At 47.2% G+C, this 27,326-nt stretch overlaps 1 protein-coding gene across 1 annotated transcript; it reads right to left on the bottom strand.

Annotated features, from left to right (window-relative positions):
- Positions 1-1,316: 1,316 nt before the first annotated feature.
- SUN5 (Sad1 and UNC84 domain containing 5) lies at positions 1,317-21,666 on the bottom strand. The gene is made up of 13 exons (XM_060079014.1): positions 21,581-21,666; positions 19,547-19,605; positions 19,282-19,350; positions 18,203-18,269; positions 17,240-17,301; positions 13,268-13,317; positions 11,957-11,991; positions 11,260-11,368; positions 4,934-5,012; positions 3,884-3,999; positions 3,124-3,291; positions 2,520-2,606; positions 1,317-1,448 (listed from the first exon to the last, which is right to left on the bottom strand). The coding sequence occupies exons 1-13, from the start codon at positions 21,664-21,666 to the stop codon at positions 1,317-1,319; spliced, it is 1,119 nt and encodes a 372-aa protein (XP_059934997.1).
- Between the last annotated feature and the right edge of the window lie 5,660 nt (positions 21,667-27,326).

Genomic DNA, 27,326 nt, shown 5'->3' with positions numbered 1-27,326 from the left:
CTTACAATGTTTCTAAAGTTTCCCAGAGTTTCTCCTTTACAGGATTTCAGATATTTTATAATTTTTTTCAAGTTTTAAAATTGTGGTAAAACACATGTAACATAAAGCTTATCATCTTAACCTTTTTAAAGTGCACAGTTCAATGGTATTAAATACATTCATAATATTTTGTGCAACCATCACCACCATCCATCTTCATAGTTCTTTCCATTTTGTAAAACTTAAATTCTGTACCCATTAAACACTAACTCCCCATTCTCCCCTCCCTCAGCCACTGGCAACCTGTCTACTTTCTGTCTCTATGAATTTGACTACTCTAAGTATCTTATATAAGTAGAATCATACTGTATTTGTCTTTTTGTGACTGGCTTATTTAGCATAATGTCCTCAAGGTTCATCCATGTCATGGCACATTGTGGAATCTCCTTCCTTTTTAAGACTGAATAATATTCCATTATACGTATAGACCACATTTTGTTTATCCATTCATCTGATGATGAACACTTGGGTTGCTTCCAGCTGTTGTGAATAATGCTACTATGAACATGGGTGTACAAGTATCTCTTTGAGACCCTGCTTTCAGTTCTTTCGGGTAAATATCCAGAAGCAGGATTGCTGGGTCATATGGTGATTCTATTTTTAATTTTTTTGTGAACTGCCTTACAGTTTTCCACAGTGGCTGTACACACCTTCCCACTAATAGTGCACAAGGGTTCCAGTTTCTCTACATCCTCATCCACACTTACTGTTTCTGGTTGTTTTTTTTTTTTTTTGATGATAGCCATCCTAATGGGTGTGAAGTGGTATCTCATTGTAGTTTTGATGTGCATTTCCGTAATGATCAGTGATGCTGAAACACTCTTGTGATGGTCAAGTGTGGGATTTCTCATCTCCCACATCATCTGATACAACAGCCATAATTCTGTCCCCATTGTACAGTGGAGAGACTGAGAGGGCTGGATCTTGCCCAAGATCACACTCAGGTCAGGGGCAGAGCTTGACTTGAAGCCAGGAAGCTGAGTCATGTGTGGGCATCAGACTGCCTGGGGTTGAATCCTAGTGCTGCCATATGCTGGCTGTGACTTCTGGCAAGTCATTTTTTTTTTTTTTTGCTTGGAGACTTCATTGTCCCCATCTGTGAAATGGGAACTCATGGGGCTGCTGTGAGGGTGCCTGGGTACCCAGCATATGATTGATAATTGCTAACTGAGCTTCAGACATCAAACCCTAGCCCATGCTCACTTTTCGGGGCCAAAGGACACAGACTTGGGCAGGGGCATGGAGAATAAACTTTAATCTCTCTCGGGGTGGGGCCTCTAGTTAGGCTGCTCTCTGGGTGGAGTCACAGAGCCGTGCACACGCACTCGGTATAGGCAGGTGAAGCGTGGGTTCCCCCAGTTGCTTGATATCTTCACCTTGACTGATCCAAAAGTCCTGGGAGGGTGGTTCTAGAAAAGAGTCACAGATGGGGGGCAGCTCGCCATAGGCCCCCACCCGACCTGTCCAGAGGAGTGTTTGGGAGAGGAAGGGAACCCTCCATTTCTCAGGTGGGGAAACTGAGGCTCACAGAGCAGAATGTCCCAAAGCCACACAGTAAGTTGCTACTCAGGGGCTGGGATGGAAGGGGATGAGGCCAGAGGACAGATAGACTGTGATGAGGAATGCATCCCAGCACAGCACATACATGCTCCGGGACCCTGGGCAAACCACACCCTCTCTGAGCTTCAGTTCCCCGTCTGTAACAGGGAGCGGTAATATCTGCTTCTCAGGGTTGCCGTAAGCATGGAATGAGATCTTGGGGCCAGATGGCTTACTGGCACCTGGCACACAGTAGGTGCTCTGTAAGTGCTTCCCCCTCCCCTTTTTGCACCCTCCCCAGAGGGGATGGAGCCCAGTGCAAAAGGGGGCCTTGGCCTGTGAGATCTCACTGGATGGTCTCAACCTCCCAGGGAATTACACCAGGGGAAACGGAGGCCCAGAGAGAAAGGGAATGGCCTGAGATCACACAGAACTTTTGGTTGGGTCAGGATCTGGGTCGGGGTCAGCCTGATTCCCAAGCCTAGACATTCCACTGAGTCTCAGGGCCATTCCAGCAGCCACCCTCTGGTCCTGCTTCTGTCCCCAACTCCCTTCCCTCCAGGCCTCAGCTTCCCCACCTGTGGTTGGACCAGGTGCTGATCATGTGTCCCCCCAGTATGGAGACTCTAAGTTTGAGGCCAGCAACCCTGGCCTGACAGGCCCCACCTGCTCAACACCTGCTGTCCCTGGGAGGAACCACAGCGGGAGGGATCCTGGGCAGGTCAGGGAAATGGAAGCGAATAGGTCTCCTCAGGGTCCTATTCTAGGCCCTGGGCAGTAGCTCTATCACTCCGGGCCTCAGTTTCCTCATCTGTCAATGGGTTAGTGACAACTGTGCACCTCCTCGGGCTGCTGGGAGATGAAGTGGGGTCCCCTGGGTAAAGCCCTGCACACAGTGTGTGTTCATTAGGTGCTCAACATGGGCAGTTTTTCTCAGGTACCTGGAGCTGGAACATCTGAATGATGTTTTCTGGCTGAAACTGGAACGCCCCCAGGAACACCTCCTCCTTTGGGGAAACTTCCATGCCCTGGAGAATCAGAACCAAGAAGAAAGTGTCAGGCCCAAGTAGGACCTCTAGAGGGTGCTGCCTTCTCCCAGCCGAGACTTGCACACCTCCCAGGATGGGGAGCTCCCTACCTCTTTGGGCACCGTTCCATTGCAGCACAGAGTAATGAATAGGAAAGAGCATTGGACTGGGAGTCAGAAGGCTAGGGGTCCACTTCTAACTCTGCCATTGACTTGTAGGGTTTGATGTTTCCCTGCCCTTTCTCTGAATCTCCAGTTTTCTTATCCGTAAAATGGGGGCTTAATGGTCTCTGAAGACTAAATTGGCTCTGAAAAGCTTGGGTTGAAATAAAGTACTGTTTACCCCCTTTCCTTGAAGGCTGTGATCTGACCCCGACCCTGGCTATTCCCAGCCTTAAGGTCCAGCCCCTGCAGGCTTCGGGAATTGTGCAGACAGTTTATCACAGTGCCTGGAATACTGCCATTATGAGCTGTCCCCTCCCTCACTTAAGCATCGCTCCCGGCCAGGGCATGCTCACGTAGATGACGAAGTCCTTGGGGGCAGTGTCCAGGCTGCCTGACAGTGAGATGGTCTTGGGGATGTGCTGCAGTGTCAGGTTGGACAGGTAGACCTTCTGGGCCAGTTGGATGGTCACCTGGCCTCTGTTACCCGAGAAGGCCCAGCAGTTGCCAGGTGTCACGTTGGGCTAGAAGTGGCAGATGCAATGAGGGCTTTGCTGGGTGGGTGGGTGGGTGAGAGCAGATTCCTCATCCCACCCTGGCTTGCCTAGACCTCCTCGGCCCTCCTGGATGAGCCAGGTCCTTCCTGTCTACAAAGCTTGGCTCGAGTACCACCAACACCAGGAAGTTTCCCTGACTGTAGGCAGCAAGGATAAGCCTTCCCCTCAGCCCAGCGCAGCGAGGGCAGGGGCCTTCTCGGGGCCCTGAGGGTTCCCTGCCCCTCAAGCCTTGAGGGCTGGGGGAGGGGCCCTTTCCAGTGCCAAAGCAGGCTGTCCTTGCCCCTGTGCCTGTCCCCTACTCCTGCCTAGCCCCCCCAGGGGTTCCTGCTGCCTGCACTCGCCTCTTGCCCTTGCTCCCTGACCTCTCCCCCGAGTCCCCCCTCGCCCCATCAGTTGCCCCCTTTCTCTGCCTCTGCACCCCACTCTCTTGTTCCTACCCCTACCCCTGCCCCAGGCCCCCACCCCTTGCACTCTCACTCCAACCTCTGCCTTCAGTTCCTGCCCCCAGGCCCCTGACCACACCCCTGCCACTATCCCCAAGTCCTGCCATTCCTCCTGCCTCAAGGATCACGTCCGGGGGCTGTGCATAGTTCCACAGCCGGATCCAGTTCCAGTAAGAGCGAGCCTTGTCGTGGTTGTATGGGGCTGACGTTTGCTCATAGTCGATGGAGGCCCCTGTATGGGAGGTGATGGTGCAGGGTCAGGGGGACGGGTGTTCCAGCTGAGCAGCCCTGGCTTCTGCCTGGTGGAGGGGAGACTCACTATATGCTGGGGGAGCACTTTGGAAGAGTCACTGGTGCTCTCTGGACTTTAGTGTTCTCTGGGAAATGGGTATAATAATAGTAACAATAATAGTAGTAATGATAGCATCCATTTCATAGGGTTGTTGTGAGGTTACAAGGAATTAATACACCAAACTGTTTTTCCAGCAGCGCCTGGTGCCAAGTAAGGTGCTTGCTCACTTACGTCAGCCTAGTTACTATAACCTAGTTATTATTACTATGGCCATTATTTCACAGAGGAAGAAACTCCGGGCCTGAGAAGATAGACTGATGCCTTCTGACCCTACACCTCCTTGGGCCTGGGGGTGCCTGTGTGAGTTGGTACTGTCTGCACAGGGCAGCCCACCCTGCCAGCCCACCTCCCCGCCTTCCACGCAGCCCCTCACAGGGGCACCTTTCACGTCGGTTCCCTCAGTCTGGAACGCTTTTCCCTCCTCACCAGGTCTCAACCCAGCGTCCTCCTTCCCACCCCTCTACTGCAGCCACTGGCTTTATTTTTCCAAGGCACAATTCCCAACTGTAATTGGGCCCGTGGTCAGTCTCCCCAGCCGGGCAGGGATAGCTCTGCTGACCCCTGGGTTTGGAGGATGATAGGTGGGGGAGGGGTGGGGAAGGGCCTCCCCTTCCCACCTCAGCTGCCATGGGAGAGAATGGAAAACGGTAACAAGACCAGCTGGGGGGCAGAGGTTAGCTCTGAGGACAAACTTCCCAGCAGCAGAGTGTGCCCCAGACCAGAACTGAAATCTACCCTCTGAAGGGTTTCTAAGGAAACTGGAGGTGGGCCGATTGGTGGGGCGAGGGGGAGGGGGGCGGGGGGAGGCACTCACCTATCGACTTCAGGGCAAAGTCCGGCTTTTCAATGTAATCTCCTTGGATCATCTTCATTATTTTCTGGGCCATTTTTTGCTGAGAAGGCAGAAAACCCAAGCTGTGCACTGGTGTGTTCTTAGGGATCATGGTCCACAGGCGTGTTCACACCAGGTGATGTGTGCCTTCAGGACTCCCTCTTGTCCCTACCTGCTTGGCCCTGCATGATCCACACACAGGGCTGCCTGGTGCTATGCTGTGAGGAAGCCCAGGGCCAGCCCTATCCCACCCATGGGGTTACTTAGTATTTTGACACCCACTGTGATGGGATGTCACACACGCAGGACCAGGAGTCTCAGTGAAGTTAAGGGGAGGGGAGCTGGAGTCAGACCTTTTCCTACTAAGGGCCCTTGGGCTATTTACCGGCCCCTGAGTCTCGATTTTCTTGTCTGTAAGACGGGCTGATACTCGCATCCACCTCCTACTTTTGCAAGGATTAGAGCTGAGACTCATAAAGCCGCTACTATATGCCAGGACTGTCTTCGGCTTCACATATGGTCACTCTTATACCCCCACAGCAACCCTAGGAGGTATGTACTATTATCATCCCCATTTTAAGGAGGAGAACCCTGAGGCACAAAAGGGTAACTTGTCCAGGGTCACACAGCTATTAAGAGACAGACCTGGGAACTTTGGTTCCAGAGTTCAGGCTCTTAACCACTATGCTCTGTTGCCAGAGAAAGACCACAAAGCATTTAGCATAGTTGGTGCTCAATAATCACTTGCTATTATTTTGTTAGACTCTTCACAGCTGTGGCAGATTGTATTTACTAAAAATGGCTGCAAAAATGTCTCCCGTTCCCCGCTCTTCCTTCAGTGTGGCTTTGACACCCTTCTCATGGAGATGCGGGACTTCAGTTCCCGCCCCATCGGTATGGATGGGCCTGTGACTATGGCAGGAGTGATGCTGTACGACTTGTGGGCTCAGTCCTAAAAGGTGAACTGCCTGCTTTGGGGACTCTCACTCTTGAAAGCCAGTTGCCGTGTTGTGAGGAAGCCCGTGCCATACGAAGGGACCACCTATGGGTGCTTTAGTCAACAGCCCTGAGTTCCCAGCCGACAGCCAGCATCAACCTCCAGACAAGTGAATAAAGATTCCTCCAGATGATTCCAGACTCAGCTATTGGGTCACCCCTAGCCTTCAAGTCTTCCCAGCTGAGGCCCCAGACATCATGGAGCAGTGACAAACCATCCCCGCTGTGTCCTGTCTGAATTCCTGACCCACAGAATCTCTGAACATAATAAAATTGTAGTTTTGCACCACTACGTTTTAGGATGGATTGTCATGCAGCAGTGGAAACTAAGATGATAGCTAGAGTGTTACAGGGCAGTGATTACTATATTTCGTTGATTGTGGAAACTGAGGCACAGAGAGGTAAGAGCTGAGCTCCAAAAGGTAAGAAAAGATATTGCTCATAAAAAGATTAAAAAAAAATATTGCATCTATAAAATAAGAATAGGAAAATAAGAATATGAAAAGGAGCACCGAGAGAACAAAGAGAAAAACGTTACAAATTCAGAATACATTAGCAGAAATGAAAAACTCAGTAGAAGTTTTGGTAAATAAAGCTGACAATGTTTTCTTAACTGTAGAGCAGAAAGATAAAGAGAGGAAAATGGGGTGAAAAGAAAAAATTCCCAGAGTATTAGTTTAGGAGTTTGACATCCACATAATAAGGAGTTTCAAAACCTAGAATAGAGCAACCAGGGCCAGGGGGAAACCATCAGTTTAATCACATGATTAAAGAACATTTCTCTTTTTTTTAATTGAAGTATAGTTGATTTACATTGTTATGTTAGATTCTGCTGTACAGCAAAATGATTCAGTTATACACATCTATATATTTTTCAAATTCTTTTCTATTATAGGAAAAGATGTTGAATATAGTTCCCTGTCCTATACAGTAGGATCTTGTTGTTTATTTCATATATAGTAGTGTGTATATGTTAATCCCAAACTCTCCCTCTAATTTATCCCTCCCCCCTTTCCCCTTTGGAAACCGTAAGTTTGTTTTCTATGTCTGTGAGTCTGTTTCTGTTTTGTAAATAAGTCCATTTTTATCATATTTAAATTCCACATATAAGTGATATCATATGGTATTTGTCTTTCTTAAAGAACATTTCTTAGGACTAAAGAACACATGTTTCCAAATTAAAAGGGTTCCAAGTGTGGCCAGCCCATAGGCACATTATTATGACATTTCAGATATAAGGTAAGATGTAGTAAGTTACAGAGAACCAATGGTCCCACTAAAAACAACTAGAAAAAGCCAGATAGTTTACTAAATCATATTTTAAAACCATCACTGATCTATGAAAGAAACAGGAACAGAGGAACTAAAATTCTAGAGCGGGGACAACCACTCTAAAATGTGCTGACATTCTTTAAAAAATCCCTGGGGCATTTGATGATTCTGGGCATGGGTTGAGGATCTGAGTTTAGGTCAGACAGGGGCTGCTACTGGTAAAAGAGAAAGTAGCAAAGTTTTTAACAGTTACATACAGTGGGTGAGACAAAATTGGAGATTTGATGAGCCTTGACCATGACCAGTTTCCTCCATTAGATGCTAACTGAACCCCAAGACTATGTAAGAAGCTAAAGGGCTACTTTGAAAGCTTCTGAAAGGCAGAATAAAACTTCCTGGTCTCACAAGCCTTAGTAAACCAAGTCCCTCTGAGGAAGGGGACCCCAAAACAAAACAAGCAAGAGCCTTAGAACAGTGATTCTCCTTATTGTGTGCCAGAATCACTGAAGGACTTGTTGAAACATAGATAGTTGGTTCCCATCATCAAAGTATATGATTTGGTAGGTCTGGGTGGGGCCCATTAATTTGAAATTTCTAACATTTTTCCAGTTAATGTGGATGCTGCTGGAATAGGGGCCTCACTGTAAGAACTACTGCCCTAGAAGAAATGGTAAAGCAATACTGAGCAGCTACAGCTGTGCTTACCTGAGGGCACTAAACCAATTATGGGTACAATTAGAGGCTGAGAATCCAAGCTTGACCCTGGCAGAGAAGGCTTCCAGTGGGGTCAGAGATTTTGTATCCAAAATTGGAAACTCAAAGCCCAGAAATAAATCCACACACTTATGGTCAATTAATCTTTGACAAAGAAGGTGAGAATATATTGATACAATGGAGAAAAGACAGTCTCTTCAGCAAGTGGTGTTGGGAAAGCTGGACAGCTACATGAAATCAATGAAGTCAGAACACCATCTCACCATACACAAAAATAAACTCAAAATGGCTAAAAGACTTAAATATAAGATATGACACCATAAAACTCTTAGAAGAGAACATAGGCAAAACGTTCTCTGACAAAAATCGTACCAATCTTTTTTCTTAGATCAGTCTCCCAAGGCAATAAAAATAAAAGCAAAAATAAACAAATGGAACCTAATCAAACTTATGAGCTTCTGTACAGCAAAGGAAACCATACACAAAATGAAAAGACAACCTACAGACTGGGAGAAAATATCTGCAAATGATGTGACCAAGAAGGGCTCAATTTCCAAAATATACAAACAGCTCATACAACTCAATAATAAAAAACCAAACAGCCCAATCAAAAATGGGCAGAAGACCTAAATAGACATTTCTCCAAAGAAGACATACAGATGGCCAACAGGCACATGAAAAGATGCTCAACATTGCTAATTATTAGAGAAATGCAAATCAAAACAACGAGGGACTACCTCATACCAGTCAGAATGACCATCATTAAAAATTCTACAAATAACAAATGCTGGAGAGGGTGTAGAGAAAAGGGAACCCTCTTACACTGTTGGTGGGAATGTAAATTGGTGCAGCCACTATGGAAAACAGTATGGAGATTCCTCAAAAAGCTAAAAATAGAGTTGCCATATGATCCTACAATCCCAATCCTGGACATATATCCAAACAAAAGTATAATTCGAAAAGATACATGCACCCAATGTTCATTGAAGCACTATTTACAATAGCCAAGACATGGAAACAACCTAAATGGCCATCAACAGATGAATAGATAAAGAAGATGTGGTATATATACATACATAAAATGGAATACGACTCAGCCATAAAAAAGAATGAAATAGGGCTTCCCTGGTGGTGCAGTGGTTGAGAGTCCGCCTGCCATGCAGGGGACATGGGTTTGTGCCCCAGTCCGGGAAGATCCCACATACTGCAGAGCGGCTGGGCTCGTGAGCCATGGCCGCTGAGCCTGCGCGTCTGGAGCCTGTGCTCCACAACGGGAGAGGCCACAACAGTGAGAGGCCCGCATAACGCAAAAAGAAAAAAAAAAAAAGAATGAAATAATGCCATTTGTGGCAACATGGATGGACATAGAGATGATCATACTAAGTGAAGTATGTCAGAAAGAGAAGGACAAATACTATGATATCATTTATATGTGTAATCTAAAATATGACATGAATGAACTTATTTACAAAACAGAAACAGACTCACAGACATAGAGAACAGACTTGTGGTTGCCACGGGGGAGGGGAGGTGGGGGAGGGATAGACTGGGAGTTTGGGACTAGCAGATACAAACCATTATATATAGAATGGATAAACAACAAGGTCCTACTGTATAGCACAGGGAACTATAATCGATATCCTGTGATAAACCATAATGGAAAAGTATGAAAAAGAATGTATATATATGTATGACCAAATCACTTTGCTGTATAGCAGAAATTAACACAACATTGAAAATCAACTATATTTCAATAATATAAATTTAAAAAAATTGGAAACTCAAGAGGCCTCAAACACATGGCAGTCTTTCCCATCAAGACATTTACCAAGACTTCCCTGGTGGTGCAGTGGTTAAGAATCTGTTTGCCAATGCAGGGGACATGGGTTCGATCCTTGGTCTGGAAGATCCCACGTGCCATGGAGCAACTAAGCCCATGCACCACAACTACTGGGCCTGCACTCTAGAGCCCATGAGCCACAACTACTGAGCCCGCCCACCACAACTACTGAAGCCCGCAAGCCTAGAGCCCGAGCTTCGCAACAAGAGAAGCCACCACAATGAGAAGCTCACACATCGCAACAAAGACCCAGCACAGCAAAAAAAAAAAAAAAAAAAAAAGACATTTACCAATTTTTGAAACTGCACGGGCAGGAGGCTAGAGGGTGCAACTGAAAACCTCTGACTAAATCCTATAAAAATTGCAATCCAGGTCTGAACCAGTTCAATGCATGTTTACATAGAAGCAATCAGTATACTTCATCTTCCTTACAAAGAAAAGGAGGAACTCTTCCTGTTTGAAATTATAATTATCTGGAGCATCTAGTTCTTTTGTAAACAATGTCCAGAAAACACTAAAAAATTACCAGACATGAAAAGGCAAGACCATAAGATTGATACTCCAAAGAAAAAACAGAAAATAGGAGGAGACCATAGATGATCCAGATACTAGATTTAGCAGACAAGGATTTAAAAATAATTGTGACCAGTATGTTAAATAAAATAAAGGAAAAGACGGACAGCATAGATGAAATGATGGAGAATTTCACCATAGAATTAAAATCTATGAAAAAGATTCAAATATATATTCTAGAAATAAACAATGCAGTATATGAAATTAAGAACTTAATGGAAAGGTTTGAGTAGATTGGACAGAACAGACTACAGGATTATTAGTTAACCTGAAGAAATATGAAGAGGAAGTATCAAAACTTAAGCACATAGAGAAAAAGAGTGAAAAGCAAGCAAACCAGGTAATAATATAGGAATTATGTGGAAAGCACTCTAAAGTTTAGCATAGATGTAATTGGAGTCCCAGGAGAGGAGATAGATAATGGGGTAGAAACAATATTTTAAGAAATAATAGCTAAGAATTTTCCTAAACTATTGAAAAAAAACAACCCAGAGAGTCAATAATTTCAGCAATCCCCCAAGCAGATGAAATATAGAACACTGGAGGTAAAAAGAATATCCTACAAACTCTCAGGAATGAAAACAGATCACACTCAAAGGATGAATAATAAGAGTGACATTACACTTCTATAAAGCAACAGTATAAAATAGAACACAATAGTAGACGTCTTTCAAAATCCTCAGGGGAAAATTTCCTATCTAGGATTCTATTCCCAGCCAAACTATCAATCAAGTGCAACAGTAGGGTAAAGATGTTTTCAAACATGCAAGTTCTTAAAAAAATAATATACCTCATTTTGCTCTTTCCCAGGAAATTATTGTGAGATATGCTCCACCAAAACTTGGAATATGAGGAGTGGGGCATCAAACAAAGAGAGGTCAGATGTTTGGGGGCCGAATGGCCAGCATCTCACCTCATCTGACATGGCTTCCATCTTCTGGAGCTTGGCAATGAGCTGACTCAAGTTACCTCGGAGGTCCTGGATTTCCCCAGCATGATGTTGCACCTCTTCTTGGCACATCCTTATGAGGAAGGAGTGAGAATATGGACTGACCAATTTGTGATGCTGCTGCTATTACCCTCAGCTTCTACCTTTGCAAGTCAGCCCACAGAGAACTAGCTTCATATTTTTCCACTCTCATGGGCCCATCCCTGAACCTACCCAGAAAGTTCTTATCTCTAAAATATTACTCATGCTCTTCCTTCTGCTTGGACTATCCAACTATCCTTAAACCCAGATCATTCCTTCTAAATATTTGAGTATTTTGTCTGCATTTAAGGATGCTGCCACCAGGTGGTATCTTGGTTAAAATTTCTTATTTGCTGAGCACTAACTATGGGCCAAGAACTATTCAAGACAGTTTACATCTTCTTTAATACCCATAATTACCTAGAACTGGGTGGATGTTATACCTCACTCATAAATGGGGAATCAAAGGCCCAGAGGTGTGAAGTGACTTGCATAAGTTCAACCAGTTAGGAAGTATGGAAACTGGGATTTAAACCCAGGTTTTCTGGCAGAGCCCATATTCTTAGCCAATACATCTCAGGTTCTGGCTATAGCTCTGGTTTTTAGGTGATAATAGGACTATTTAGAAGATTCTTCTTACCTCAAGCTCTTCAGTGGACTATTTATGCTGTCATCCTGGTGGGGTGTTGAGGAAAGCAAGAGATCTTCTTCAGATGGCCTAATCTGGGCCCAATAGAGTTTCATCCATCCATCCTCCCACAACCATAAATCCATCCACTCATCCACTTTCCTATTTATTCTTCCACCCACCGACCCACCCATCCACCTGCCATCCATTCAAAATCCAATTTACCCTTCTTTTTATTCATCCATCCACATACACGTCCATCGACCCTTTTCCATCCATCTGCTCCTCCATTTATCCAATCTTTCTTATCCATCTACCCTCCTATCCATCTGCCTTACCTTACCCGTTGACCCTCTCATCAATCCATGCACGCATGCATCCCTCTACCCTCCCATCTATCTACCATCCCACTGAACTATCCATTCATCCATCCATCCATTTACTCACCCTATCCCATTTGCCCTCCCATCCATCCACTCTCTCATCTGTACACTCTTCCATTCATCCATCCATTTTTCCCCCATCCATTTCCCCCATCCCTACATCCATTACTTCCATCCCCCATCCATTCACATTCCCATCTAGCCATCTAGACATCCAGCATTGATCGTGTCCACCCTGTGCCTGGCATTGAGGTGGACATTGCTGGAATGAATCAGACCTGGCTCTGCCTTCAAGGACTCCCAATACAGTTGGGGAAATAGTTATGATTACAAAAAATTGCATTTATGTTTACAGAAAATTGTGGGAGAGGGGAATGCTTAGGTGTTCCTGGAGGAGGTGACATTTTAGCTGGATCTTGAAGCATATATATGATGAAGTTCATGAGGGGAGAAGAGGAGAGGGAAGGACAGGCCCATCAGATCCCCTTTCTCTCTAGGGCTCTTTTCTGTCCTTAGACAGGGAGCTCTGGCCATTGATTTCCTCCTCCTTCTTCTCCAGGAACCACAAAGCAAATGGTCTCATCTCAATTAAGCAGAAGAACAAACTGCCTTGAATAGAGAGAGAAATGTGTTCCCTGGCCTCACCATCCCACTGTAGGTGGGGGCCTTGATAAAGAAGAGATGGGTCACTTCTGGGAATGAGTGACAGGAGAGGCATCCTGGAGGATGAACTATGCATCTGGTCCTCAAAAGTCACATTTTGGCAGGAAAAATGGGTTCCAGGTGGGTGGCATGGCAAAGGCAGAGATTTGGAGCTGGAATGAGTCAGGAACTGAGTGGGGTCCAGATGTGGTAAGAGTGAAAGGAGCTTATGAAAGCGACATTGACTGGCTGGGGTGAGGCCAGTCAGTGGTGGGGCCTGAAGAGAACACACACTCACCTGCCAGACTTCCATTTTGGATGGCAAGTGCATAGAAAGCATCCAGAATCCTGTGGGGACAGGGGAATGAGAATGAGCCATTTAAGATGAAAGGTTAAGAGCCCTGGAGTGAAGCCATCTGAAGCCAAATCCCAGCCTTGCCACTTACTAGCATTTGGGAGAAGTTACTTAATTTCTCTACACTCCAGTTTCCTCCTCTGTAAAATGGGAATAGCAGTAATATCCACTTCATGATTGAATGATATCATATATGCAAAGTGTCTCACATAAACCAAATAATCTGTCTCCTCTCCCTCTCCTGTCTCAATCTTACTGGGGATAATTGACAAAGAGAAGAAAAGGGGGTGTGGTCTCTCCTGCATTTTATGATATCTGTGCTGCCTGAAATCTCATTATTCAAGCCATTATTAGAAGCTTGTAAAACCCATTGGTTGTTCATGATAAAACACTCAACAAACCAGGAATAGAATGGAACTTTCTCAGTCTGAAAAAGGCCATTTATGAAAACCCACAGTTAACATGATACTTAATGGTGAAAGTCTGGAGGTCTGCTCTTGCCATGTTTCTTTCTTTCTTTCTTTCTTTCTTTCTTTTTCTTTCTTTCTTTCTTTCTTTTCTTTCCTTCTTTCATCTTCCTTCCTTCCTTCCTTCCTTCCTTTCTTTCTTTCTCTTTCTTTTTTCTTTCTTTCTTTCCTTCTCTCTCTTCCTCCCTTCTCTCTCTTTCTTCCTCCCTTCCTTCCTCCCTTTCTTTTGACAGCACCATGCAGCTTGTGGGATCTTAGTTCCCAGACCAGGGATTGAACCCGGACCCTGGCAGTGAAACCAATGAGTCCTAGCCACTGGACCACCAGGAAATTCCCTGCTCTTGCCATTTCTATTTAACATTATCCTGGAGATTATAGCCAGGTCAGTTAGTCAAGAAAAAGAAATAAAAGGCAGATGACATGATGTTGCATATAGAGATCTTAAAGTATACAAAACTGGGTGTCTTGCCCAGTGTCAGCAGTAACACATGAATTTGGCAAGGTTGCAGGATACAAGATCAGTACACAAAAATCAATTGTACAGTTGATCCTTGACAACAAGGGGTTGAACTGTGGAGTTCACTTACACACAGATTTTTTAAAATAAATATACCGTTGGCTCTCCATGTTGGGGGGTTTCACATCTGCAGATTCAACCAACTGCTGATCTAAATTTCCATCTGCAGTTGGTCAAATCTGGGGATGCAAAACCTGCAAGTAAGGAGGGCTGACTGTATTCATTGTACCACATGATTTTATATAAGGGATTTGAGCATCTGCAGACTTTGGTATATACAGGGGTTCCTGGAACCAGCCCCCCTGAGGATACTGTATTTCTAAACACTAGCAATGAACAATCTGAAAATGACATTAAGAAAACAATTCCATTTATAACAGAATGTCAAAGAATAAAATACTTAGGAATAAACTTAACAAAAGAAGTACAAAATTTGCACTCTGAAAACTACAAAACATCATTGAAAGAATTAAAGGAGGCATAGAGTTATTCACCAATAATGGAAAGACAGCCCAACGTTCATGGATAGGAAGACTTAACATTGTTCAGGTGATACTACTCCCCAGATTCATGTGTGGATCAATGCAATCCCTATCAAAATCCCAATAGCCTCTTTGGTAGAAATGGAAAAGTTGATCCTAAAATTCATATTGTAATGTAAGGGACCCATAATAGCCAAAGCAATTTCTAGGTTTCAAAACTTACTGTAAAGCAACCAATCCAGGGTAGTACTAGCAAACAGATAGACATATAGGTCAATAGCATAGACCTAAGAGTACAGAAATAAACCCTCATATTTATGGTCAATTGATTTTCAGTAAGGGTACCAGACAATTTAATGGGGAAAAGAATAGTCTTTTCAATAAATGGTGCTGGAACAATTGTATATCTACTTCAAAAGAATAAGGTTGGACCCTTACCTCACACCATATACAAAAATTAACTGAAAAATGAACCATGGGGCTTCCCTGGTGGCGCAGTGGTTGAGAGTCCGCCTGCCGATGCAGGGGAAACGGGTCCGCGCCCCAGTCTGGGAGGATCCCACATGCTGCGGAGCGGCTGGGCCCGTGAGCCATGGCCGCTGAGCCTGCGTGTCCGGAGACTGTGCTCCGCAATGGGAGAGGCCACAACAGTGAGAGGCCCATGTACCGCAAGGAAAAAAAAAAAAAAAAGAACCATGGACCTAAATGTAAGGGCTAAAACAATAAAAATTTTAGAAGAAAACATGGGAGTAAATCCTAATCACTTTGGGCTAGACAATGGTTTCTTAGATATGACACCAAAAGCACATATCACAAAAGAAAACACAGAGAAATTGGACTTAATCAAAATTTACAGTTGGCCTTAATCAAAGGACTTTATCAAGAAAGAAAACCCACAGAATAAGAGAAAATATTTGCAAATCATATATCTGATAAGGGACTTGAATCCTGACTATATAAGGAATTTTTAGAACTCAAGAATAAAAAGTCAAACAATCCAGTTTAAAAATGGGCAAAGATCTGAATAGACCTTTCTCCATAGATGATATACAAATGGCCAATAAGCACAAGGAAAGATGCTTAACATCATTAGTCATTAGGGACATGAAGTAAGAACCATAATGAGATATCACTTTGTATGACCTAGGATGGCTGATAAAAGACAGACAATAATGATTGGAAGGGAGATCAGCAGTGCTTTGTGTCCACTTAGAGGGGTGGGATAGGGAGGTTGAGAGGGAGATGCAAGAGGGAGGGGATATGGGGATGTATGTATATGTATTGTTGATTCACTTTGCTATAAAGCAGAAACTAACACACCATTGTAAAGCAATTATACTCCAATAAAGATGTTAAAAAAAATGATTGGAACCCTCACACATTGCTGGTGGGAATGTAAATGGTGCAGCCATTTGGAAGAGAATTTTGGCAATTCCTTAGATAGTTAGAGTAATCCAGCAATTCTACACCTAGGTATATACCCAATAAAATTGCAAACACGTGTCCATGCAAAAATATTACAGGAATGTTCATAGCAACTTTATTAATAACAGCCAAAAAGCAGAAACAACCCTAATGTCTATCAGTTGATGGATGGATAAACAAAATGTGGCTTACCCATACAATGGATTTTCAGCCATAAAAAGGAATGAAATGCTTACGTATGCTACAAAATGGATGAACTTTTAAAACACTGTAAGTGAAAGGAACCAAAAGACAACATATTGTATGATTCTATTTATATGAAATGTCCAGAATAGGCAAATCCATAGAGTCAGAAAATAGATTAGTGGTTGCCTAGGTCAAAGGGGAGGGGGCAAGGAGAATGACTGCCAGGGACTGGGAAGTCTCTTTCAGGGGCAGTGAAAATATTGGAATTTGTTAGTAGTGATGGGTGCACTACTTTGTGAATACACTAAAAACTGCTGTATTATACACTTTAAAATGGGGTGATTTATGGTATGTCAAGTACGCCTTAATAAAGCTATTTAAAAGAATCTTATCTGTTGGGTTATGTTGCCTAGAAATTTCTAATTTCCTAAGAAATTCTCCCCCGGCTCCAAAGCCCGTGGTGCCCTTAAGTGGAAGGAGGAGATTCCTTTGCTTGAAAAAAACAAAGCTGTGATGCGGAGGTGGTGGTGGTGTCTGGTAGGAAGCCATAGAGACCCAGAGAGAGAGAGAGAGAAATGATTATCATAACCTGGTCTGGAGAGAGCTTTACAGTTTTCAAAGTTTTTCTTAGCTTTCAAAAAATTTTCTTGGTCATTGTTTCATTTAATCTTCCGAGCAACACTGATTAGACAGATGAGGACACTGAGGCTCCTAGAGGGACAGTGCCTGACCCAGTGTCACCTAGTCAGTGCCAGAGCCCTCACTCTTTCCCTCCCCAGGATGGGCAAGAACCCAGGGATACCTCCACCTGGGATGGGGCAGGACTCTGGACACACACCAAAAGCACAGAGCACCAGAACACCTGTCTTTTCCATGAGCTTGTGGAGGAACAGCTTGCATCTGGAAGACAGAGAAGCATTGGTCAAGGCGAGGTATGGCTCTGCACAGCCTAGTAAGTCTTAGCCTGGCTCTTGCCCCATTCCCACCCCAAGAGACAGGTTCCTTTCTGGGCAATGACACTCTCTCCCTAATGCTGGCCATATTCTGTGGCTCCACAGCATCTCAGAGGAAAGAAAGCTCTTACCTCAGTATCTGGGGCCATCAGAGATCAACTCACAGTGGTCACCCATGTCCTTCTCCCTCCCTCTCTCCATCTATATACTGTTTGTCCCCTCCCTTCTTCTCTCCCGGGAAATGCACCCTTCAGGGTTTCATTCAAATGTCCCCTCTGCCTACAACCTCCAGAGTCAACACTCCCAGCTTGGCACTGTTTTTGGTGTCTGCCTGCCCCACCTAACTGGGAGCTCATGAGTGATGGAGGCCAGGTTGGGCCCAGAGTAGGCATTAAAGAAGTGTCTAGAATATAAACTTTAAATGAATGAATGAAGTGGAAAACTCTTGCAGGAATTTAGAGGCATTTGCATGGGCAGGGAACAGAAAGGGAAAGAATGGGACAGGGATTGCAGGCAGGAAGAACAGCCTGTACAAAGGTATGGAGGTGGGAAGACGAATAGTGGGACCAGGGAGTGAGAATCCTAGCTTTGCTGGCCCAATGGATCCACAGCAGAAAGCAGAATAAGAGGAGCTTGGAAAGAAAGGGTGGGACAAGATTTCAGAGGGCTACAGGCTGAGGTGCTGGAGCGATGGGGAGCCACACTGGGGTCTGGGGTGAGGTGATCCGATAAAAACCAGGTTTGAGATAGCTTATCTGAGGGGAGGTCCAAACCAGTGATGGGGCTACCATGGTCACCAGTGCACGGTTCCAGTCCTCATAACCCTCCCCTCACCTGCCCCTGCTCACCTGCGGGTGTTGAACAGAACCTGGTGGGCCTGAGTCCTCAGGAAGCAAACCAGGCAGGTGATCAAGGCTGTGGAGAAGACAGGAAAGCAGTGAGTAGCTGCACCCTCATTTTTATCCTGCAACAACTCACAGGGGTGAGACCCTGTTGTTGGGAGACCCTCTCAATTTGCTATTCGAGCCCAGGACAGTCCTTTGCTCTACTTATGGGTAAGCACCAGCTTGGAGTGAGTACTGGAACTATAGTAAACCCGCTAGCAACCGGCGGTTAATAAACACTTAAAAGTGACTCAGGCACATGAAAAGTCTGAGATGTCCTTGCTAATGTCCATTCCCAGACACTGAGAGCTTCTCAGTAGAAGAGTCCTTGTCTGGTTCATCACTGGGTGCCTAGCATTGCCCCGCATGGGGGAGCTAGGCAAAAAGTAGGGGTTCAGGATGCATGAATAGGTGGAAGTATGCCTGGATAAATGGAAGAATGGGTAAGAGAACGGCTTGGAAGATAGATGAATAGGAAGATGAATGAGGATGGGAGGATGGGAGGATGGGAGGATGAGAGGGGGGTTAGGAGGATGGATGGGTTGATGACTGGATGGATATGAATAGTAACAAATAAAGGTATAGGTGAATTGATGGATGACTCAGTGAATGGATTGGAGGGATGGATGAACTAATGGGATACATGGATATTCCAGAAGGTGGATATGTGAACAGATGGTTGGATAAATGACTGAGTGGATGAATAGTGGAAGTGTGGCTGGATGAACATAGAAGACTGATCTTTAGGGTGTGGTCAGAACCATGTCCTTGAAGTGAGGGTGATTTGCATCGAACCATTCCCATGACTTCAGGGACCAGCCTGGTGACAGAGTAGAAAAGGGCTGGAAGTTAGCTTCTCCTCCAAACAGCAAGTCTCTCTCTTAGTCCCTCTCTCCAACCGCCAAAGAGATCCTCTCTGGAATGACACCCCCGACACCTCTGAAGGGAAGACCTCCAGAGCTCAACCTGCGGCCTGACTTGAGGCTGGGCCCTCTTCCCAGGCCCATGTTGATGGCCAAGGCAGCTCTTCTGTCTATACGTACATATACATCCCAGGATGCACTGGGTCAGGCCTGAGACACAGACGCGGATAGGCAACAGGAAGGCGTCACCTGCAGAGAGCACAGGGCTGTCATGTCACTGCCAGCCTCTGGGACATGGTGCCTGCAGACACTGGGGGAGCATCCATGCCCCCTGCCCTGCCCCTCCCCTTGCTGGGTGACCGTGGGCTGTCCATTTGACATCTTTGAGCCTCAGCCCCTCACTGCCCACAATGACCCTGGGATCCCCTCTCCCCTCCCTTCTCACTCGTGTTTGAGAAAGGCTCCTCTGTCATCCTGCAGATGTTCCGGCCTCGTTGGGTGATCCTGGCAACAACAAGATTCACAATTGCGTTTTACAACTTACAAGGAGTGTGGCGTTCCCATTTTCCAGATGGAGAAACTGAATTGCAGAAAAGTTTGCTCAAGAACACAGGACTGCGAATCAGGGAGAGAACCAGGTCTGGCTGACCCCCGATGCAGGTCTCTTTAGAGAAAAGGACTCCGTTTGCTGTGGCAGTCTTCCAAAAGCCACTCTCTCCTCTTACTGGCAGAAGGCTGATTTTGGTCCCTTGTCCCCTTCTCCCCCAAGTGATTTAGATGGTCCTGATTGGTCTCAGCCTGTTGTATTCTCAGTCCCCTTGCTGTTGGCACAAGGATGGGGAAGTCTGCAGGGGTGAGGTGTTGGGGTGGATACAGGGGTCTGGGACTTGGGGAAAAAGTTTTCTCACTGCTAAGCTGAGACCTACAGGATGCAATACCCACTCTCCTTCTACCCTATATGGCCATGCTTCTGTGTGACCCCTGGGACAGTGGTAGCCATCTTGTGACCATGAGAGGAGGCCAAAAGGGAGAGCAAAAAGATGGCAGGAGGGACTTCCCTGGTGGCGCAGTGGTTAAGAATCCTCCTGCTAATGCAGGGGACACGGGTTCGAGCCCTGGTCCGGGAAGATCCCACATGACACGGAGCAACTAAGCCCATGTGCCACAACTACTGAGCCTGCACTCTAGAGCCCATGAGCCACAGTTACTGAAGCCCAGGAGCCACAACTACTGAGCCCACGGGCCGCAACTACTGAAGCCTGCGCACCTAGAGCTTGTGCTCCACAACAAGAGAAGCCACTGCAATGAGAAGCCCGCGCACCGCAACGAAGAGTAGCTCCCACTCGCAGCAACTAGAGAAAGCCCGCACGAAGAAACGAAGACCCAACACAGCTATAAATAAATAAATAAACTTAAAAAAAAAAGATGGCAGGAACCTGCGTCTTGGCTGGCACTGCAGAACCTCAAAATTAATGTTCTCTGGAGCCACTCATATCTTGGGACCTTTGAATATGTGAGATAAATTTTCTTTATTCTTTAAAAAATTTTTTAAATTGAAATATAGTTGTACAATATTTTATAAGTTACAGGTGTACAATACAGTGATTCACAATTTTTAAAGGTTATAGTCCATTTATAGTTATTATAAAATATTAGCTATATTCCCTGTGTTGTACGTTTTTCTTTCCTTTCTTTTTTAAAAATTTTTATTGGAGTGTAGTTGCTTTACAATGTTGTGTTAGTTTCTACTGTACAGCAAAGTGAATCAGCTATACGTATACATATTTTCTTTATTTCTTAAGGTAATGGTCTCCAAACATCATTTTTTATTATACTCCCAATGTTATTTATATATATATATGTATAGCTATACATATATATATATATATCTACAAGTGTGCTGATATATTATTTGCTCTTTCAAATGTACAAGCTTTATTTATACCTTCCTGAGGAATATAAATTAAAAGAGGATGAGCTAAAGGAAAATACATACTGAAGTTCTAATAATTTTTCCCGTTACCCCAGTGAACTGTTTTGTATACCCTCTAGGGACATACACCTGTTCTGCGGGCCCAGAGGTAGGCATCATTTTGGGCTGGAATTTCCATCACCTGCAGCCAGAGTTCTCCTACAGATAAAGATGGCAGAGATATGTGTTTTCTCATTTACTATCTGTCTCCCTCACGTGAGCTCCACGAGGGCAGGGACCACACCCATCTGGTGCAACGCCGTGCTCCCAGCACTCTGCCCAGTGCCTGGCACACAGCAGGTGCTCAGTAAACACGTGCTGAAAAGATAACCGCTCCACCACTTCCTGGCCGGGAGGCTTTAGGAAAGCCACAGTCCAATCTCTCTGACCTCAGGTGCTGCATCTGTAGGTGCAGCTGGTGATGCCCGCTGACTTCCAAGAAAAGGCTGAGGGGCAGCCTTTTGTAACTGTCAAGGGCTGGACAGAGGGAGGGGATGCTGTCCTCACCTCCTGGGTCTGACCTCCTTGGGGAAGTGGGCCACATTTTCGCGTGGGTCACGCGACTCCCCAGGGCTCCTTGAGGACTGGGGCATCGATGTCCTTCTCTAGGATGGGGAATTGGTGGCAGGGCTCTCTGGGAGTCGGTGAGGAGGAAGTGGCTACTTCTGCTGCCACCTCCTAGCATTCCCTGGAAGGTGCCATGTGGAATCTTTCCTGGGTCAAGGGGAGCTGTTGGCATTGTGACCTCACAGAGCAGGTGGGGATGGTCAGCCCAGTCTCTAGCTTGGCCCTGGAACTTCCCCTTGGAGGAATCCATTCTGACCAACTTTCCACTTTAAAGATGGAGAAATTGAGGTCTCAAGAAAGGAAGGGCCATGCCAGGGACTCAGGGGCTGGACAGGGGAGAGACCTGGCATGCCAATATCCAGGCCATGCTTTTTCTTGCTCCCAGGCCCCTTTCTGCCCCAAGCTTCCCACATTCTTAGGCTGTACACGAATTTATTCTGCAATACCGAGCTTCTCCCTGGTGTTTTGTATTTTACATAATACAAAATGATGTTTATGTGTTGTTGTCTTAATAAAGTTCTACTTTTTACTGGTGAAAAAGAAAAGCATACAGAAGGGGAATGTCTGGCTGTGGTTTTTTGGTCAGTTCTGCCTGTGAAGAGCCTATTTGGATTGTGGAGCTAAAAATGATTTCACTTCTGCCCCCTGGTGGCAGTTGCTCAAATTGCAGGCTATGTACCTGTGGTAAATAGAGTAACTGTCCTCCAAAGAGGCTCACATACTAAAACCTGAACATGTAAATATTTTAGGTTACGTAAGGGGAACTGAAGCTTGTGGATGAGATTAAGGTTGCTAATCAGCTAACCTTGACATGGGAGAATATCCCAGATTATCCAGGTGGGCCCAGGGTAATGATAGGGGTCCATATAAGTGTAAGAGGGAGGCAGAAGAGGAGAGAGATGACAGCATAAGGAGCCGAACTTGCTGGTTCTGAAGATGGAGGAAGGAACCATGAGCCAAGGAATGAAGGCCAGGAAGTGGATTCTCTTCTAGAGCTTCTAGAAAGGAACAAAGCCCTGCCAATACCTTGATTTTAGCCCAGGGAGACCCATTTTGGACTTCTGACATCCAAAGCTGTTAAGGTAATAAATTTGTGTTTTAAGTCACTAAGTTCGTGGTAATTTGTTATAACAGCAATAGGAAACTAAGACAGTGCCCTGAAGAATATTTGGTGAAGGGGAAGCCCTGAAATGCTGCCACTGTCATTGTTACAAGGGCATTTCATTGGTACATTCATTTATTCATCGAACAAGTATTTATCAGGCACCTGCTATTTGTTAAGCACAGGGGTGAGCAGAAGCAGCTCCTATTCTCGGGGTGGAGGGTAAAGTGGCTGCAGAATAGCCTGCACGTAGTGGGTGCTCATGGAACAGTGCTTACCATTGCTGGTTGGGAGGTGGGGCTGGTGAGAATCTACCTCCTTTGTTTCTACTGGCTGTCACCCAAAGTCCCCTGGTGCTTGAAATGTGTAGGAAGAGGAAGTGTTCATGCCTAGAGCAAACACTGAGAGTGGCTTTGGTCAATATTTGTGCTGCTTTCTGCTGCGTCTGCTGTTTGCCTCGGCTACAGCGAAGACCAGGAGGGCTGGTCTTATACATCAGTGGATAAACTGAGGCCAGAAGAAGAATATTAGGGAGCATGCAGCTGGCTCCGCTCATTCCTTTTCGCCTAAAGAATGGGGCAGGGAAGCATGGGCTAGGAGGCACGGCTGGTCCAGGGGAACTCTGGTCTCTAAGGGGAGGGCTGGATGGTTTCTGCACTTCCTGTCAGCTCTGTGGGCACTAGTGGGGACCCAGCGCGGGTGGGCCTGGACTCTGGGCCTGGTATATGGGCTGGTGTGGAATCAGTGGGAGCCATGGAGGGCTCTGGAGTGGGGGAAGGCCCTGGGGCCCCTTGTGTCTGTACCCCAGGTGAGCCATGCAGAGGAATGGGGGGCCTCCCTGCAGTTCTGCCATTACCTACTGTGCACACGTGTATGTGCACACACAAAGACATAGGCATACCCCGAATGTCAGGAACCAGTCCACTATGCACACATACATACATGTACAGACCCACAGACACACTCAGTATACTAAGCCCACTTAAACATATTGTACACAGAGCTCCCCACACCTGCACTCATGTAAACAGGCATGTGACACCATAAACTAAGATGGCAACACGTCCATTTCATGTGCACACCCCCACACACACACTTTCCTCTGATGCCAGTAATTATGACCTAGTACACATGTGTATGCATGACTATGCACACACAACCACACACAAATATAAGGACGCATATACCTCTCAGACGCGCATGTATAGACAAACCCACTCAGGGGCACACACAGTTCCTTGGGCCCTGTATAGCCAAGGCGGAGGCTCGAGTTTGTAACGAGGAAAGAGCAGATGGGCTCAGTCCTCTGTGAGTGGGATGTGCATCTGGAGAGACGCTGAGTGTTAAGTAGCAGCACTGGGTCCTCCACACCATCTCGTCTGCCGCCCTTTGAGTTTGGGTTCCATGTCTGATGAGGGTGAAGTATGTGACCAGGAACAGGGCTCAGTCGGTTGGGGCTCAGGTAGCCTCCTGCGCCTCCTAGAAGAGCTGGGTTTCTGCGTGGAGTCACAGGTGGAGAGGTCAGTCATCCCCCTGGCTTTGGGCATCCCTTTCCTCCTGGGCCTGACCCAGGGGCGATGAGGGGACCTCCCGGGGGCAGCCCTCCTTCTAGAGATCTGCTGATCTTTGAGGCCCCAAAGCTGCCCGGCCCCAGGGTCTTGCAGTGGTTGGCAGCGGGCTTGCTACATGGACGTGGCAGCCCCCCCGCACACGTGGGATCACACACTTTGGCAAAGGCCATGTTTGCAGGGAAAACACTTGCAACCACAAGCAAACCTGCCCCTCCCTGGATCCCCCACAGTGGGCCCTGTGTACCAGGGAGCCTCATAAAGCGGTTTCCACACCTGCCCTGGAACGCGGAGGGCTTGGCTGGGACTGAGAATCCACCTACCCCAGGAACTGCCTGAGATAGGAATGGAGATGGGGCGGGCACTCCTCCAGGGAGGAGCCTTGACTTTTCCATCTGTTCAGTGCGGATGCTACTTCCCAAAGCCTTCTGCAGAGGGTCCATCCCTGGTCTTGCTGTGGGACACTGGGCAAGTGCCGCCTCACTGGGCCTTAGTTACCCATCTGAGCAGTGGCCCCCCCGGTCCCGCCTGACTCCCTCTCCCCAAGTCCACCCAGCTGGGCTAGGTCGGGAGGGGCCGGGGGCCATGTGACAGGCCTACACTTAGGACATTCCTCACCTGGCACAGGATGATATGAGGATGGGAACCACCCTGGGTCCTCCTCTGGCTGGGTTCGGACAACTGGGCACCAGGCTGGGCTGGAGTCCTGGCATCAGATGACACAGCCCTGGGCCTTGGGGTGCTGGGCCTGGGCTCCCTCCTTGAGACAGGAAGCTGCCCTCAGTCTCCACATCTGGGAGTCTCTCCATCCTCCTTTGGCACAACTTGGGTCCTGCACCGGGTCCTAGTTTGCTGTGTGGCCCTAGGCAAGACCACGTCTTCTCTGGGCCTTGGGGGCCGTTTCCAGACCAGATGCCCCCCGTGGTTCCTGATGAAGCAGGCTGGGAAGGGGATTCTTGCCCGTGCAGAGATGCAAAAACTGATGTGTGGCAGGTCGTGAGCAGGGCTGGGATCGCCACTCACGGCTTGTGACGTCCTGGCTGGGGTAGGTTTAAGCTGCCCAGGGTGGGACCGCTCTGGACAAATTCCCTGATGCTTGTCCCCACCCCAGCGCACAGATCCTGGGGGGCAGGGGCCAGGGGCCAGGGCCACCATGGCTCGGGCACGCAGCCTGGGCCTGCTGTTGGCGTTGCTGTTGCCCATGGTCGGTGCCTCCAGGCCACACACCATGGTCAGACTCAACAAGGAAGTGCTGAGCTATGGTAAGAGACGTGCCGCCAGGCTGTCCTGCGTGTCTCTGCATGAGCATGTGCTTGTGAGTCCACGTCTGTATGTGTGTGTACGATCCTAAGTGTACGCGTGCATCGATGAACTCAAAGCCCCACAGGGACCTGGATTTTCTCTCTTCTGCCGCTGTGTCCCTGGCCCCCAGACAGTGCTGCTCAACAAGTATTTATTAATGAATAAATAAATGAATGCGTGAGTGGGAGTTACAAGCCGTGCCCGGTGTGCACATGTGCTCCCATGCCCAAGTGATGTGAGGATGGGTCGGTTGGAGGGGCTCCTTTTGCTTGTGTGCGTCTGGTATGAGTTTGAAAATCCATGGAGATGTGCCCACGTGTGCTGGGGAGGGTGCCTGACCACTGGCCTGTGTACAAGGGCCACAGTGCAGGCCTGAACGTGTATACCGCTGTGGCTGTGCACCCTGGGTGTACGTATGCCTGGGAGCCTGCATGCGCACGCGTGCTGGGGAGAGGCACGTCTAGCGCTGCTGGGCCCACAGTGAGAACCAGCCCCTCTCTGGGCCCTTTTTGGGTGAGGCCTGTGTCCCATGTCTCTGTTCCCTCCTTCCAAGTCCTGTCCAGTCCTACCACATCTAGGCCCAGGAAGGGACAAAAGCTGTTCACCAGCTGTCCCCGGGGAGGCTTTTGGGATCCCACCAAGGCTGGGTCAGCGGTGAGAGATCAGAAGCTCTTTTCCCCAAGGCCAGACCAAACTCAGATAACAACGTGAGAAACTCAGATCAGACAGTGGAGGGGACTTTCAGGGGTCCCAGGCCACGAAGCAGCGAGGCAGTGGCTCAAGGAAGCTGCAGGGTCCCTGTGGGGCACACACAGCCTTCTGGAACCTTGCATCCGGGCAGATGGGCAGACAGTGAAAGGGGTCAGTGATCCGTGTTAGTGTGGCACATGGATGACTGCAGGCAGGGACAGGAGGCCTACTGCCCTCCCCTGGCTCCCTCCCTCTGCTCTGCTGTGTGAGCCTCCTTTGTCCCCAGACAGCCCTCCCAGGTGCACCTGCCTGTTTGTTCTCAGTGGAAACAAATTGCCGAGAACACACTGCACACACCTCTTCCATGACCAGGCTGGTGGCTTTTTACTCCCGTCCCATCCCGCAAGCCCCAGAGTTCAAGCCCGCGTCAGGAGAGCACTGTGGATGGAGTCCAGAAGTCTGGATGTGAATCTCAGCTCAGCCGCAGACAGTCAGGCAAGAGAGGGACCTCGGGAGCATGGAGACCACCACCTTTATGCTCTAGGGTCTGCAGAAACTGAGGCCCAGAGGGGCACAGGGACTCCCCAGGTCCCACAGAGAGTCTGAGGGAAGTTCGGGCCTCTGGGATCTTCCTCTGATGCTCCTTTCCTGTACCACAACCTCTCATTTTAATTCTGCTCGTGTTTAATTGTTTAGTTAGCGCCTCTGTCAGCCCAGCAGTCCAGGTATGGGAGGAAGTCCAGGGCCTTGAGGGCCGGGTGCCTTGGCCCAGATCTGAGTTCTCCTGGGCGGGGTGTTTAGCGCTCGGAAAACTGGGCCGAATATTGTACTGACATCATAGAATTTTGAGGAAAACTAAAGCCCGCAGAACAGTGCCTGGCACAGAAGAGCACTGTAGAAGTGCTAGCCATTATTACTACAAAAAACAAATAGCCATGGGAGCTAACATTTACTGTGAACGGAGTCAGTCTTTACAAGGACCCCATGTGACAGGCACCATTCTAGTCATTGCAGATGAATAGGC

This window comes from Mesoplodon densirostris, chromosome 16, assembly GCF_025265405.1.
Source record: "Mesoplodon densirostris isolate mMesDen1 chromosome 16, mMesDen1 primary haplotype, whole genome shotgun sequence".
Classification (NCBI taxonomy): Eukaryota; Metazoa; Chordata; class Mammalia; order Artiodactyla; family Ziphiidae; genus Mesoplodon; species Mesoplodon densirostris.
The sequence above is the reverse complement of the archived record's forward strand: the minus strand, read 5'-3'. Positions and strand labels throughout refer to the sequence as shown.

What these genes read in the sequence shown, in the direction of transcription:
- SUN5 (XM_060079014.1), bottom strand. Translation starts at nt 21,666, where the DNA reads ATGCCCCAGTCCTCAAGGAGCCCTGGGGAGTCGCGTGACCCACGCGAA. An exon ending in GTGCATCCTGGGATGTATAT is followed by an intron (nt 18,270 to 19,281) that starts GTACGTATAGAC and finishes TCTTCTCCACAG; the next exon opens with CCTTGATCACCTGCCTGGTT. An exon ending in TGGAAGCCATGTCAGATGAG is followed by an intron (nt 5,013 to 11,259) that starts GTGAGATGCTGG and finishes CTGCCTTCTCAG; the next exon opens with CAAAAAATGGCCCAGAAAAT.